The 15,034-nt window shown below is 48.9% G+C and overlaps 1 protein-coding gene across 1 annotated transcript in view; it reads left to right on the top strand.

Moving 5' to 3' along the window:
• The window catches only part of LOC133138555 (plexin-A1-like), a 90,515-nt gene that overhangs the window by 46,530 nt on the left and 28,951 nt on the right, over nucleotides 1-15,034 (top strand). The window contains 5 exon segments of the mRNA XM_061257418.1: nucleotides 2,317-2,431; nucleotides 3,853-4,053; nucleotides 10,000-10,096; nucleotides 11,695-11,885; nucleotides 13,335-13,486. Coding sequence (XP_061113402.1) covers nucleotides 2,317-2,431; nucleotides 3,853-4,053; nucleotides 10,000-10,096; nucleotides 11,695-11,885; nucleotides 13,335-13,486 — 756 coding nt within the window.

The raw sequence follows: 15,034 nt of genomic DNA, 5'->3' as shown, positions 1-15,034 counted from the left end.
CAGGCACAGTGCTGGATTTCCAGTGTCTGGCTGTTTTTTCCACAAGATAATATTCTCACAAAAAAATTACACTTTTTTTTAAAGAGAAAACGCAACAACCACTCCCCAGCCAAGTCAGGATAATGCATAACTTTACTACTTTCCCCCTAAAATTATAGTATATACAGGAGGAATTGAATTCCGTGTAATATATCAATATGATAATATCCCTTTCTTTAGTAACATGCAAACACAAGGTCTTCAAATGTAAATAATGCGACAGGCGGTGAGCCTATTTTGGTCGACCAATATTTCCTGTAAACTGTATGTCCAAATCATGTATGTTCATGTTTGGGTCCAATCAGAGTCCAATACATCATAGTGGAAGAGGTGGGACGGACATATTTTGACACTTCCGCTGTGCGTTTGGAGAATAGTTGTCAGTTGGGAGTGAACAGTTTCAGGCACGGTGAAACCCTGGAATTACAGATCTCCTTGGATTTTAAGTACACTACATTTACAGAATGTTTTGCCTACTTAACTTTCTCCTCCAGTGGACCCAGCTTACATACTCAGTCATAGGCAAGTAAGCTGTTTGGGACATGGTTACTGTCTGCAGGAGACTGGGCTGTGGGTCTCCTTCTTATGATGTCATCAGTTTCAGCCCTATGGCTTCCCTCTGCTCTTTCCTGATTGGTTATTGACTCAGGTTGATGATTGTCTCCTGTATTTATGTAATCTTTTCTCTGTCTGTTCGAGTGTTGGAGTGATACAATTGACCAAGGTGTGTTGATTGGCTGGCACAGCCCCAGCGGAGCGCTGCGATTGGCTGAGGTGTGTTCATTGGTTGACTCAGTCCCAGCGGAGTGATGTGATTGTTCACTCCTGGAGGTGTGGTGGCTGGTTTGTGGTCACAGTACACAGTCTCAATACACAGTGCACAGCACACAGTCTCAATACACAGTGCACATCACACAGTCTCAATACACAGTGCACAGCACACAGTCTTAGTGCACAGTACACATCACACAGTCTCAATACACAGTGCACAGCACACAGTCACAGCACACAGTACACAGCACACCGTTTTGAGTGGATAATATCCTCTTCATTCAGAGCTCCCTCCCTGTCACCTGCATGGGACCCTGGTAGCCAACAGCTCCACTCCTCAGCCAAGATCCGTGTCCTCCAGCCTCATAAAAGTTCATTAAGCCGTTAATTGGGTCAGGTGTTTAATTAAGCCACCTCCTCTGGCCCATGGGGGGCTGCACTGTGCTCAGATGTTTTCCCCTCATCATCCCTAAATTCATTAATTGAACAAATGGGCTGCTTAATTGATCCAAACGAGTGCGTTCGCCAGTGTGTTGGGGGTGTGGAGCGAGTCGTGTTCAGGGAGTGGGAGAGAGAGTCCGACCGCAGTGAGAGCAGTTTGTAGCCCCCCCTCCATGTCGGGTCAGAGGTCATATCCAGGGCTGCTGTCTGTGTGTGAGAGTGTGTGTGTGTATATGTATGTATGTATGTGTGTGTGTGTGTGAGAGAGAGAGTGTGTGTGTGTGTGTGTGTGTGTGTGTGTGTGTGTGAGTGAGAGAGTGTGTGTGTGTGTGTGTGTGGGTGTGTTTGTGTGAGTGAGTGAGTGAGAGTGTGTGTGTGTGTGTGTGTGTGTGTGAGAGTGAGTGAGTGAGAGAGAGTGTGTGTGTGTGTGTGTGTGAGTGAGAGAGAGAGAGTGTGTGTGTGTGTGTGTGTGTGTGTGGGTGTGTTTGTGTGTGTGAGAGAGTGTGTGTGTGTGTGTGTGTTGGGTGGGGGGGGAGTTTCAGCAGTGTTTGGGCTATGTTTAAGTGAGTTTTTTAAGCGCCTGGCTGCGTTGCGTTGGAGAACAGCCGGGGGGTATGTGAGGGGCAGGGTTGTCCTGTAGGGTACGGGTCGGGTATAGACCTTGGGCTTGAGAGCGACAGAGTGCAGGACGTAATCCAGCTACAGTGTTTCAGTCCTCCCCAACATTTACCCTGCGAATTTACCCTCTTACATCTGATCTCTACTGCTTCTCTCTCTCTCTCTCTCTCTCTCTCTCTCTCTCTCTCTCCTCTCCCTCCCTCCCTCCCTCCCTCCCTCCCTCTCTCAGATTAATTCAATGTCCTTTTTTGAAGTATAATGTGAAAGCTTAACACCTTTTAACTAATGAACATGCAAAGTAAAAACCGTCATTATATAACTATACTCATGAAGTAATTAATAAAATAAAGATGTGTGTATGTGAGCGAGTGAGCGAGTGCGCGAGTGAGTGCTTATCTGTGTGCATGCGTGTTTGTGCGTGTGGATAATGCTGTTCTCCTCTTGCAGCTGTCTCTCCTGTGTGAACGGCGCATTCCCCTGCCACTGGTGCAAGTACCGCCACATGTGCACACACAACGCCCGAGACTGCTCCTTCCTGGAGGGCCGGGTCAACACGTCAGAGGTACGTCTGCACCCCAAGCCTACTCACACACACTCACACACACACACACACACACACACACACACACCCTCTCACACACACACACACACAATCACACATGCACACATCACAGTTTGAGGTTTCTGACAGAAACACAGCAGTTGCATTTTTAGAGATGACACGCTTTACATTGTAACAAAATGCCGTTTATAAATTTGGGAACAATACGCGTAGAGCTTGTGTCTTAATGAAAAAGTAAATGAAAGTGATTATTCGTGTCTGTGCTGGCCCACCTGCAGTCTCAGGGCTCACAGAAGCACCTTTAGATTCCACACAGGGACTGTTTCCCCCTTCTCTTGCCTCGCTGTGACACATCCGCAACACGGCACTGATATCTGTCACTGTGTCATAAGACACCTGTACTCAAGTGTCGGAACAAGAAAACCAAAAACGTTCTGCTCTGCTTTCCGCTGGGAAAATGAAAGATATTTGTGAAGTTGCCTGAGGACTCGAGAATTGGCCAACTTTGCCACTAGAACTGTCCCCTTAATATACTTTGTTTGGCATTAATTTCAGTTTTGCGAACCAGCAGAAAAATTGTCAGTGACTTACATGTGGTGAGCTCAGCGGGAGCATAGGATTGGCTGTTGAGTTTGACGTGAGCTCAACGGGAGTGCAGGAATGGTTGTTGGGTTGAGGGGTGAGCTCAGTGGGTGTGTAGGATTGGCTGTTGGATTTGAGGTGAGCTGAGCAAGAGCGCACGATTGGCTGTTGGGTTTGTGGTGAGCTCAGCGGTTGTGTAGGATTGTGTAGCAGTACTAAGAGCCCATTATCACCCCCCCCCCCCCCCCCACACACACACACACACACACACACACACACACACACACACACTCACACATGCATTCATACACACAGGCACAGACACACACACTAACACTCACACTCACACACACACACACGCATTCATACACACAGGCACAGATACGCACACTCACACACACGCACTCTCACACACACACACACACACACACGCATTCATTCACACAGGCACAGACACGCACACTCACACACACACTCACACACTCATTCATACACACACACACACACACACAGGCACAGCCACACGCACTCATACACACAGGCACAGACACACACACACACACTAACACACACACACACACACACCCACAGGCACAGATGCACACACAGGCACTCACACACACAGGCACAGACACACACACACTAACAGGCACACATACAGACACTCACACACACTGTTGAGTGTTGTGTGTTGAGTGTGAGCTCAGTTGATGGAATAACTGCATGAGTTGATCCTCTTCACTGGCTCTGTGCAAACTGTCCTCAGTCTGGTGTAAGAAGAGAACCTTCAGTTTGGGCAATATAATCTCCTCCCTCTTTATTCTCCCCCCCTTGGTCAGGAGTGCCCTCTGCTCCTCCCCTCCTCCCAGATGTACATCCCGGTGAGCGTGTTGAGGCCCATCACCCTGCTGGCCCGGAACCTTCCGCACCCTCAGTCGGGCCAGCGCAGCTACGAGTGTGTGTTCAGCGTGCAGGGCAGGGAGCTGAGTGTGACCGCGCTACGTTTCAACAGCTCCAGCGTCCAATGCCAGCGCACCTCGGTGAGTACAGACCCCTGAGTACAGCCACGCTAACTCCTTTAGCTTTAGCATTAGCCTGCGCTCTCATCCGCGGCGCGTCACACGGCGCGCGTTCCTCACTTGCGGTGCGGCCGGGTGTTCACTGAGGCCGGGTGTTCACTGAGGCCTGGTGTTCACTGAGGCCTGGTGTTCACTGAGGCCGGGTGTTCACTGAGGCCGGGTGTTCACTGAGGCCTGGTGTTCACTGAGGCCTGGTGTTCACTGAGGCCGGGTGTTCACTGAGGCCGGGTGTTCACTGAGGCCGGGTGTTCACTGAGGCCGGGTGTTCACTGAGGCCTGGTGTTCACTGAGGCCGGGTGTTCACTGAGGCCGGGTGTTCACTGAGGCCGGGTGTTCACTGAGGCCGGGTGTTCACTGAGGCCGGGTGTTCACTGAGGCCGGGTGTTCATTGAGGCCGGGTGTTCACTGAGGCCGGGTGTTCACTGAGGCCGGGTGTTCACTGAAGCCAGGTTTAGAGCTGAAGAGACCAGGTTCAGAGCTGAAGAGACCAGGTTCAGAGCTGAAGAGACCAGGTTCAGAGCTGAAGAGACCAGGTTCAGAGCTGAAGAGACCAGGTGTTCACTGAGGCCAGGTTCAGAGCTGATGGTCCCAGTGGCCCCAGCCAAGGTTTGGCCCTACAACCCTGCACTTTCCCTGAAGGCCACGCCCCGCGGCTGGGCCTCTCACATCCGACACGCGGTGTCTCTGTCTGTGTCCGATTCCTCTCCTCCGCCTGTACCTCTCTTCAGTTCTCGTCCTTCGCTCGTGGAAGACTTCACAGGTCAGCCTGCATACACACACGTTCCACAACCCTTGCCTTGATTAATCGTGATGTACAGATACCATCAGTGTCCAGTCCACAGTGCCTCTCATTCTGTGGTCTGCGGCAAGAGCCCTGCGGGAAAGTGTCAATTTTCAGAAAACGCAAAGTCATATATTTATGTTTATAAAGATGGCTCTCCGGGGTGTCGCGGTGGCGCAGCCTGTAGAGCACTGACCGCATGCTCATTGCGAGCCGCGACGTCAGCGGTTCGAATCCGACCGTCCGACATTTGTCGCATGTCTTCCCCTCTCCCTCGCTCCCATTCTTCCTGTCTCTCTATACTATATACTGTCCAATAAAGCTGAAAAAGGCCTAAAAAATATCTAAAAAAAAAAAAGATGGCTCTCCGCTGTGTTGATGCTGAAGTGTTTTGCTCAGACGAACAGGCACATCCATCTCAAATTGATGACTGCGAGTCAATTAGTTTTAATTACACATTTCAAACATGCAAATCATTTTTTTTTTGTTTAAACGATGACTTGGTCTGCCAAGATTTTCAAAACTGTTGTCAAAATTAGGGAGGGAAAAATATGGAGACGTTCATATTAGTGTGTGTGTGTGTGTGTGTGTACATGTGCGTGCATGTGCGTGGGGTGTTTGTTCACGTCTACACACACCTGCACACACAGAGTCACCCTCACAACAAACATATGGACTACACACACACACACACACACACTCTCACGCACACATGCACACTCACACACACACACACACACACACACACTCACTCATACCTTGCCTCTCCTCAGGTCTCAGTATATTTCCCCAGTGGTTCTCACTGTAATTGGTTGTTTCAGACGCAATGTGAGACCATGGCAAGTCATCAGATAAAGAAACAGATAAGCTCTATCTTTCTGTCTCTCTCTCTTTCTCGCTTTCTCTCTCTCTCTCTCTCTCTCTCTCTCTCCATAATCCCTTCCAGGAGGCCATGTGCAAACCTTTTTTTTAATCAGAGAAGAGCTACACATAATCCCTCCGCTCTCTCAGCTTGCTCTGAGTGACTGAGTCGTGTTGAACTCCTGTAATGCCGCAATTCATCACATTGTTACTGGATGTTATTCCTGTCCCACCTCACCCCACCTCATTAATCCTGTCTCTGGGTACTGGAAAATGTGTGTGTGTGTGTGTGTGTGTATGCAAGGGCATGTATAGGATATGGGTGTACACATGCATCCGGTCTCCAGTCTGTATTAAAGTGTAGTGTGGTAATTCTATTGGATAAGGTTCTAAAGATACATTTATCTCAGACTTCAGACTGTGAGATAATGCTGTGTGTAAGTTCTGTGAACTTTCCATTTTGGCAAATGGCACACACATATACACATACACACACACACACACGCTACATTCCATTAAATTATAGGGATTTGGCAGACGCTCTTATCCAGAGCAACGTACAGTTGATTAGACTAAGCAGGAGACAATCCTCCCCTGGTGCAATGCAGGGTTAAGGGCCTTGCTCAAGGGCCCAATGCCTGTGCAGATCTTAGTGTGGCTACACCGGGATTAGAACCACCGACCTTGCGTGTCCCAGTCCTTTACCTTAACCACTACGCCACAGGCAGCACCTGCACCCTCACACACAAGCACGCGCGCACGCTCACACGCACACGCACGCACGCACGCACGCACGCACGCACGCACGCACACACACACACACACTCGCCCGCACACCCGCACACACACACACAGGTTCACTCAGAGTGCAGTGTTGTCTTGGTTGGGACAAGTAAATTCAGTCATTTTGTGCTCAATGGGCAGCAGACTTATTGGGCCTCATGTATGAAACGTGAGCCGAACGAAATTCACCGTAAATCCATCGGAAATGCATTTGCACAAATAATGTAAGTAAAGTCTTCGGATGTCAGTTTTTTCGTAGGAGCCGAACAAACTTCACCAGTGGTCTCAGCTGTTCGTATTGTGTGCGGAAATGAAAGCGCGCAATAATAAAGTGCGCTTTGTGCGATTATTATTCTATGAATTTATATTTCATTTAGATTGCCAAGATTATTTTAATGAGCCAATTGAATATTATAATTATTCATATCATATAAAAACACAACAGGATTCAACATTAAAATGAGTGATGTTTCATTCCGGTAATCCTGATTAATTAATGCTTAAGTGGAGTGTAATATAAATTCCATAAAACACGTAAAAAGTTTGCTATAAATAGGGCGTAGCCTACAAGTTTGCAAAGAGAAGTCACAAAGTAGCTGTAGCACACACAGTCATATAATGATTTTAAAAAATCAGATCATGTGTAGGCTACACATCATTTTAAAACAAAGTATTTTCGTCTTTTCTCAGCCATTTCTTTAAATTGGCTGAAATAGATTTCCATGGCCCTTATAAGGTATTTTATGGGTGTCAATTTGTGCTAATTATACATTTTGTGCACATGCTTTTTGTTTACGATTGATTGGTATTTATCAACGTACACACGTGGATACCAAACAAAGCTGTGTTTACGCCTGTTTCATAAATCCGGAGGAACTTGTTTGTCGTTTCCGATCACGCCTACGTTCGCACGCGGATTTCCGACAATATGGATGAATGAGGCCCGTTGTGCGGTAATTAGGCGGGCCCTGCAGCTGTCTCTCCTGTGAGAGGTGGGCATCGCTGAAGCAGCTCTCTCTCCTGTGAGAGGTGGGCATCGCTGAAGCAGCTCTCTCTCCTGTGAGAGGTGGGCATCGCTGAAGCAGCTCTCTCTCCTGTGAGAGGTGGGCATCGCTGAAGCAGCTCTCTCTCCTGTGAGAGGTGGGCATCGCTGAAGCAGCTCTCTCTCCTGTGAGAGGTGGGCATCGCTGAAGCAGCTCTCTCTCCTGTGAGAGGTGGGCATCGCTGAAGCAGCTGTCTCTCCTGTGAGAGGTGGGCGTCGCTGAAGCAGCTGTCTCTCCTGTGAGAGGTGGGCATCGCTGAAGCAGCTCTCTCTCCTGTGAGAGGTGGGCATCGCTGAAGCAGCTCTCTCTCCTGTGAGAGGTGGGCATCGCTGAAGCAGCTCCGGACAGCACCGGGCCACGGCCCGCGCACATTTACATATGCCTGCGGGAGAGGACGGCACTCGTTCTGCGCGGCTATATAAATGTTAATGCCTTCCGCTGGGTTTTACCAAAAGATGCTGTAGAGGCTGCCGGTAATTCTCCCCTGAAGTGGCAGTCCCTCCAATAGATAGCGGTATAGAGGAGGAGGGGGGAGGTAGGAGAGGAGAGAGAAACATGTGAGCATTTGGAAATGGGGGGGGGGGGGGGGGATCAGCCCCCTGGGGGCAGGGCACTATCTTTAGCCGTGCCTTTCAGGTGTTCCTTCAAAATGACTGACGACGGGTGTGTGACCCAAAGTGGTATTCGGGACGTTCTCCTCGTCCTCCCCCTCTCTTCTTCTCCTTTCTCCTTCCCTCCGTACCCCCAGCCCACCCCGCTCCCCCGCTCCCAGGACGGCAGCTGGCCTGTTTTGTTAACGTCGACACTTTTTTTGTTTTTGGCCTAAAGCCGACCTAGTCTCCTCGCTTTTGCTTGGCTGGTGTTTTTACGGGCGTCCCTGTTCCTGCCTGATATATAGGGCTGTCAGAGGGGGTGGGGGGCTGGATTCTGGTGTGTGCTGTTTTTATCGGGGACTTCATTAATTTGAGGTTTGCGTGGCTCGTATTGTAGAGACCCGCTTTATGGGTGTGTGTGGGTGCCTGTGTGTGCCATTGTAGAGACATGCTTTATTGGTGTGTGTGTGTATGTGCGTGCGTGTGTATGTCATTGGGGAGACCTGCTTTATGGGTGTGTGTGCGTGTGCGTGTGTGTGTGTGTGTGTGTGTGTGTGTGTGTGTGTGTGTGTATGTATGTGTTTGTGTTTGTGCATGTGTGTGTGTCATTGAGAAGACCTGCTTTATGGGTGTGTGTGTGTGTGTGTGTGTCATTGAGAAGACCTGCTTTATGGGTGGGTGTATGTATGTATGTATGTGTGTGTGTGTGTGTGTGTGTGTGTGTGTGTGTGTCATTGAGAAGACCTGCTTTATGGGTGTGTGTGTGTGTGTGTGTCATTGAGAAGACCTGCTTCATGGGTGGGTGTATGTATGTGTGTGTGTGTGTGTGTGTGTGTGTGTCATTGAGAAGACCTGCTTCATGGTGTGTGTGTGTGTGTGTGTGTGTCATTGAGAAGACCTGCTTCATGGGGCGTGCGTGCGTGCGTGCGTGCGTGCGTGCGTGTCCCAGTCTCTGCTGGCAATGTGTGTGTGTGTGTGTGTGTGTGTGTGTGTGTGTGTGTGTGTGTGTGTGTGTGTGTGTGTGCGCGCGATATGGCCCAAGCCCTTTCTCTCTTCCGTTCTCATTCCCCCTTTATTCTCAGTTTTTCCCTCTCTCTCTTTTTTCCCCACTCATGTTTCTTTTAACTTTTTCTTTGCAACTTTCATTCACTTTATTACCCCCTCTGTTCTAGCTCATTCACTTCATTGGTTCTTATTCTCTCCCTCTGTCTCTCCCTCCCTCCCTCTCTCTCTACCTCCCTCTCTTGCTTTCTCCCTCCCTCTTTCTCTCCCTCTCTCCCCTGCCTCCCTCCCTCTCTCTCCCTCTCTCTCCCTCTCTCTCTCCCTCTCTCTCCCTCTATCTCCCCCTCTCTCCCCCTCTCCCTACCTCTCTCTCCCTCTTTCTCTCCATGTAGAAGGCCTCTGTTGTTGGGTTGTGTTACTCTGCAGCAGTTAGCCGATTCGCTGTGATACTCATTCGCTTTGCCTCCCCCTGGCCAGAGCGCTGGGCAGGCTCTGGAGGAAGAGGATGAGGAAGAGACAAAAAGGACATTGGGGCCTCTTGCCTCCACGGTAGTGCTAATAGGAGGCTCCGATGGTGAACTGCATCCAGCAGAATCAATTCCTGATTGAGACCACACCCCGGCCCTTCATCCTCCCTCCCTCGGGGTGTGGCCTGTCGTTACTGACAACCGTGCCCCTCCCAGTTACTCTCATTCTCCTGTCACCAGCAGGGAATGCCTGTTTTGGGGGAGAGTGGTGCATTCTGGGAGGGGCTCAGTACACACTATGTGACCTTTACTGTGTCTGTCAGTGTTACATTGCTCGTGCGGTTCTGACTGGAGCATGGTTTGTTTGTGTCTTGCAGTATGACTACGAGGGAAATGACATCAGTGACCTGCCCGTGGACCTGTCCTTGGTCTGGAATGGAAACTTTGTCATCGACAACCCCTACAGTATCCAAGGTAACCCACGTCAGTTTCCATGGTACCCACTACAGTATCCATGGTAACCCACTACAGTTTCCATGGTACCCCTACAGTATCCAAGGTAACCCACGTCAGTTTCCATGGTACCCACTACAGTATCCATGGTACCCACTACAGTAGCCAAGGTAACCCGCTACAGTTTCCACGGTACCCTAGGTAATATATCCAAGATAGACGAGACAATATCCAAGGTAACTTCTACAATATCCAATGTGGTGCTTACAATATCCAACGTAACCCACCTTCATCCCCCCCTGCTTATGAGCCTTCTTCATCTCTCCTCCATCGTATCCAGGTAACAGGCATAAACATTAAAACCAGGCATGTGTAACAGTACTGGCATGTGTAACTTTGGAACCGAATTGAACTCGGAAGCGATCGGGGAACTGCGGTCAGGGCCCTCAGAATGAACTGGAACTTCTACCCAGAGCTGGGTGTGAGAAGCCCCTGCCGTTCCGCTCCCGTTCGGGTTCGAATGCACCACCCATCCCTGGGCCAGGGAGGTGGACACAGCGGACCTGCAGACCTGTGCAGGCTCCCATGTCTCCCTATAGGACAAGCTGTCTGAGCTCCATACCTGGAGCTCCAGTGAGGATCCACAGTGCAGACGGCCAGTGAGTAATTACTCCTGAAATAGGGCTCATTAGGGCTCTGCATTAATCACCGCTGCTGGAAGGGCATGTGAGAAACCATCTCAGAGAGGGGAGAGAACCACCCCAAAATGGCCCCCAAAACCTGGGCCAGCTTGCGGCCCCTCTCCCTGCACACAGGAGAGTTGATGACCATTCTGATGTTCGTCTGGAGGAAGAATAGAAGCTCTGTTGCCCAGGAATTGGCGATATGCAGTCTTAATGTTCAGTATTTAGTAACTTGAACAGAGAAAAGCTTTCAAACTTCTCTGCCTGCTGTGATTTTGTCTTCTCCTTATGTCTGCGGTCTTTCTTTGTTGCATCTTTTTTCTGTCCCTCTTACTGCCACTCATTCTTGTTCTTCTCATTTCTTCTTCTCTCCCTCCCTCCCCCCTCCCTTCTTTCCTCCCCATCTATCCCTCCCTCTCTGTAATTGTTCTGAAGCACCCATCGCTGCTCCTGACCTGGGGAGGTGGAGTCTGGGTGTAGCAGGGAAGTGAGACTGTAATTAAGCCATTCATTTAGTTCAGTTTAATTAGCACAGGGTTACTTTTATGCTCAGTCGTGACAGATCAGATTATTGGAAGGCCGTGAAAGAGCTACTTTGAAGTTCCACACTCGCACAGAAACCCCACGTTGTGCTCTGTGTGCATACCGCCTGCATTCAATGAATCCTGCTAAACTGCTGTAATTTGTATGTAGCCAGTAACAGTAATGTTAGGTCCAAATAACAATTTATTGCTTTGTAACTTCATGAATGCAACAGACGAGCACACTGGACAATCTATTGAGAATCTATTTTAAAGTTGTTGTGTTGTCTTTGGTGAATTGGTGATTAGTTCCATAATGTTTGGGACAAATACATATTTTTTCTTGATTTGGCTCTGTGCTTCACTATTTTAGATTTGTATTCCTCTCCCCTCCCTCCCTCTCTCTCTTTCCCAGCTCACCTGTATAAGTGCTTCGCCCTGCGGGACAGCTGTGGCATGTGTTTGAAGGCGGACCCACGGTTTGAGTGTGGCTGGTGCGTTCAGGAGAAGAAGTGCTCCCTCCGGCAGGAATGCGCCCCCCCAGAGAGCACGTGGATGCACCCCACCACGGGGAACCCCCGCTGCACACACCCCAAAATCACCAAGGTGAGAACTGACCTGCTGCACACACCCCAAAATCACCAAGGTGAGAACTGACCTGCTGCACACACCCCAAAATCACCAAGGTGAGAACTGACCTGCTGCACACACCCCAAAATCACCAAACACCCTCTGCATACACCTCAAAATCACCAAGGTGAGAACTGACCCTTGATGCACCCCAAAATCACCAAGGTGAGAACTGACCCTTGAAGCACCTAAAAGCACCAAACACCCACTGCATACACCCCAAAATCACTAAGGTGAGAACTGATGTCCTCCAAATCTAATGTAACATCATCTGGTAGGGCTTTATATCAAAGAGACAAGCCACGTTATTGTTTTTCCTGGAGAGCATAACTTGTGTTGCTATTCCCAATGGTGGTGCCAAGAAATTGTAATTTGGAAACATTATGAGTTCTGTGCCATGGCAGACAAAATAATAACCCAGGACCTGGCAACTGCCCTGTCTCCAACATCACACTCACATACATGCACACACGTGTTCACACACACATGCACACAGACACACAGACTTGCAAAGACTCACACACGTGCTCACAGACACACATAAGCATGTACATGCACGTGCACACACACACACACACACACACACACACACACAAAGTGTCAGTTGTAGGTGTGGCACTTTGTGGCACGTAATGGGTTCCCCACAGCCTCCAAACCGGCTTTCGATGGCGGTAGCACTAACCCGGGCCCCAGCGGTAAATTGGCGTGGGAGCAAACGCTTTGCCCGTTACTTTTACCTCCACGCGGACATCGAGAAGTAGCTGAGCTGTGAAATTACCCATAATTCCATCCTGATTGTTGTTACCGCCACCTCTCACCGCTGTGCATCAGTCTTCATATTCGTTGTGCCACGCCACACCTGTCCCTCTTAGGAGGAATAATTTGAGTAAATAAATCACATTATCCCAATGGCCCTCTATGCATTGGCCGGGTAATACATTTCAATTACAGACGGGGGGGGGGGGGGGGAGGCTTTCGTTCGACACTCCGCTCCAATGCTCTACAGCGAGGGGATGTTACTCTTTATTAACATTCGAGCTGTCGGGCGTTTGGGACTGTCCCTGTGGTGTGGGGGGGGGGGGACCCAGTCGACACTCCCGCTGTTGGATCTCTTGTTGTGAGGGGGGTGGAGAGTTGCATTCTGGTAAATGGAGTTCTCTTGTGAAGTGTAGTCTCGGGTGGCGAGTGGGTGAAGTGATGCAGGGAGCTGGTTTTGGATTCTGAAGCCAGGCAGCATTAGAGCTTGCCTTCTTCTTAGCAGTGTGTTTAGAGCCACAAATTGGTGATGACGACAAATATGACTCTTAAAATCTCCAAGCCTGGACAGACGCGCATGTTGCTGAGCTCTCTCTCTCTCTCTCTCTCACCCTCTCCCTTTCTCTCTCTCTATCCCATCCCTCTCTCCCTCCCTCCCTCTCTCTGCAGCTGTCTCCTGAGACCGGCCCCAGACAGGGGGGCACGTGGCTCACTATCTCAGGGGAGAACCTGGGCCTGGTCTTCCAGGACATCCAGAACGGGGTGCGTGTGGGAAAAGTGCCGTGCCAGCCAATGGAGGGGAAGTACATCAGTGCCGAGCGGTGAGGCCCCTCCCCCTCATAGAGGAAACAGGCAGCATTAGCGTGTTTGCCAGCAGGGGTGCCCAATCATGTGCCACGGAGGGCCGAGAGTATGCAACCAATCACTACACCTGCTGATTTCACTTATTAGCACACCTTCCGCCAGAGAGGAGGGACTAATTAGTGAAATCAGCTGATGTAGTGGAAACCTGCATACTCTTGGCCCTCCGTGGCACATGATTGGATACCCCTGCTCTAGAGACTGCATGGAGGGATCTAATTCACACACTGGGCTCATTCCAATCGCTTATTTTTCTCCTCTTTTCTCCTGACTCGGAAATCTATCAGGGTGCACCATCTTGAAGGACATTAAGTCTTAAGCACCCTAGACTTTATTATATATATGTTTATTTTTTTGTGTGTGTTCGTATAAAAGAACACATTTGAGATTTCAAAGTATTCATTTTCCAAAAGATTTCATTTTACAGAGACATTTTTGTATTTAATTTAAAAGAGTAACATATTACTGTAAGCAATTGACTACTTTTTACATAAAAACTTGATCAAGGCTGTCTGAGATCAGAAGCAAGGAGCCGACCAAAGCAAAAGAACTGTGGCAAGTTTTCCGACATGCTGGGAACAACCTCCCTGCTGGTTATCTTATAGAACTGCAGGACAGCGTTGGCTATCTCAGAGAAGTGATGCAGTTTTAACGCTGAAGGGTGGTCACAAAAAATATGAATTTGATTCAGTTTTTAACTATTCTGCCGATTTACTAAAATGTATAGTACATTTATTACGGACCTTTCATTGAATTATTTTGGAAAGAATCTTATCTGTACGGAATGTTATACAGGTGCTTAAGACTTTTGCACAGTACTGTAGGTCTCATTTGAAAAAGAGATTCCTATCTCAATGTGACCACCTATTCAAATAAAGGATTAATAATAATTCCAACCCCTTGAATGTTCCTTCTAGGAGTGTATAAATTATGTATAAAGTATACAATAAAGGTGGGACCTGTATAAATGATGGACCTGTGGCTCCACCTGTCTGCCACACATCCTCTGCCACGTCTGTAACTGACATTCCGTTTTCCCAATTCGCATTTCCCCGATTTCTCCGTCTTTACTTCTTTTTTTCCTTTTGTCTTTTCCTGTCCCTTCCCGACGGGGGGAGCTAGGGGCTAGAAAAGGAGAAAAGAAAAGGAAAAGGAGGATGAAAATAAGGGATTGGAATGAGCCCAGTGCGTCATGTCAGTTAATGGCCCGTGTAGAGACGGTGAGGGGTATTGTTGGGGCTTGTGAGAGGGTCGGGGGTCACGCTCTGCGTTGTCATCATGCTCTGTGGAGTCTGAGGTGGCTCAGCCCTTAGGCTGTCTGCCTCACATGTCCAACGTTATTTACACACGACAGGCCCAACGGCGCTTTCCTGCTATCAATATTATCTTTGCTCATTTTTAATTTTTAAATTAACTTTCTTTCATTTACTTTTCTTTACCGTTATTGTGATTTTTTTCCTCCCCGTTTTCATTTCCGCAAGGACATGAAATTATGCATGTTGTCAGGA

This window comes from Conger conger, chromosome 10 (genome assembly GCF_963514075.1).
Source record: "Conger conger chromosome 10, fConCon1.1, whole genome shotgun sequence".
NCBI lineage: Eukaryota > Metazoa > Chordata > Actinopteri > Anguilliformes > Congridae > Conger > Conger conger.
Note: the sequence above shows the minus strand (reverse complement) of the source record. Positions and strands in the feature narration are given on the sequence as shown.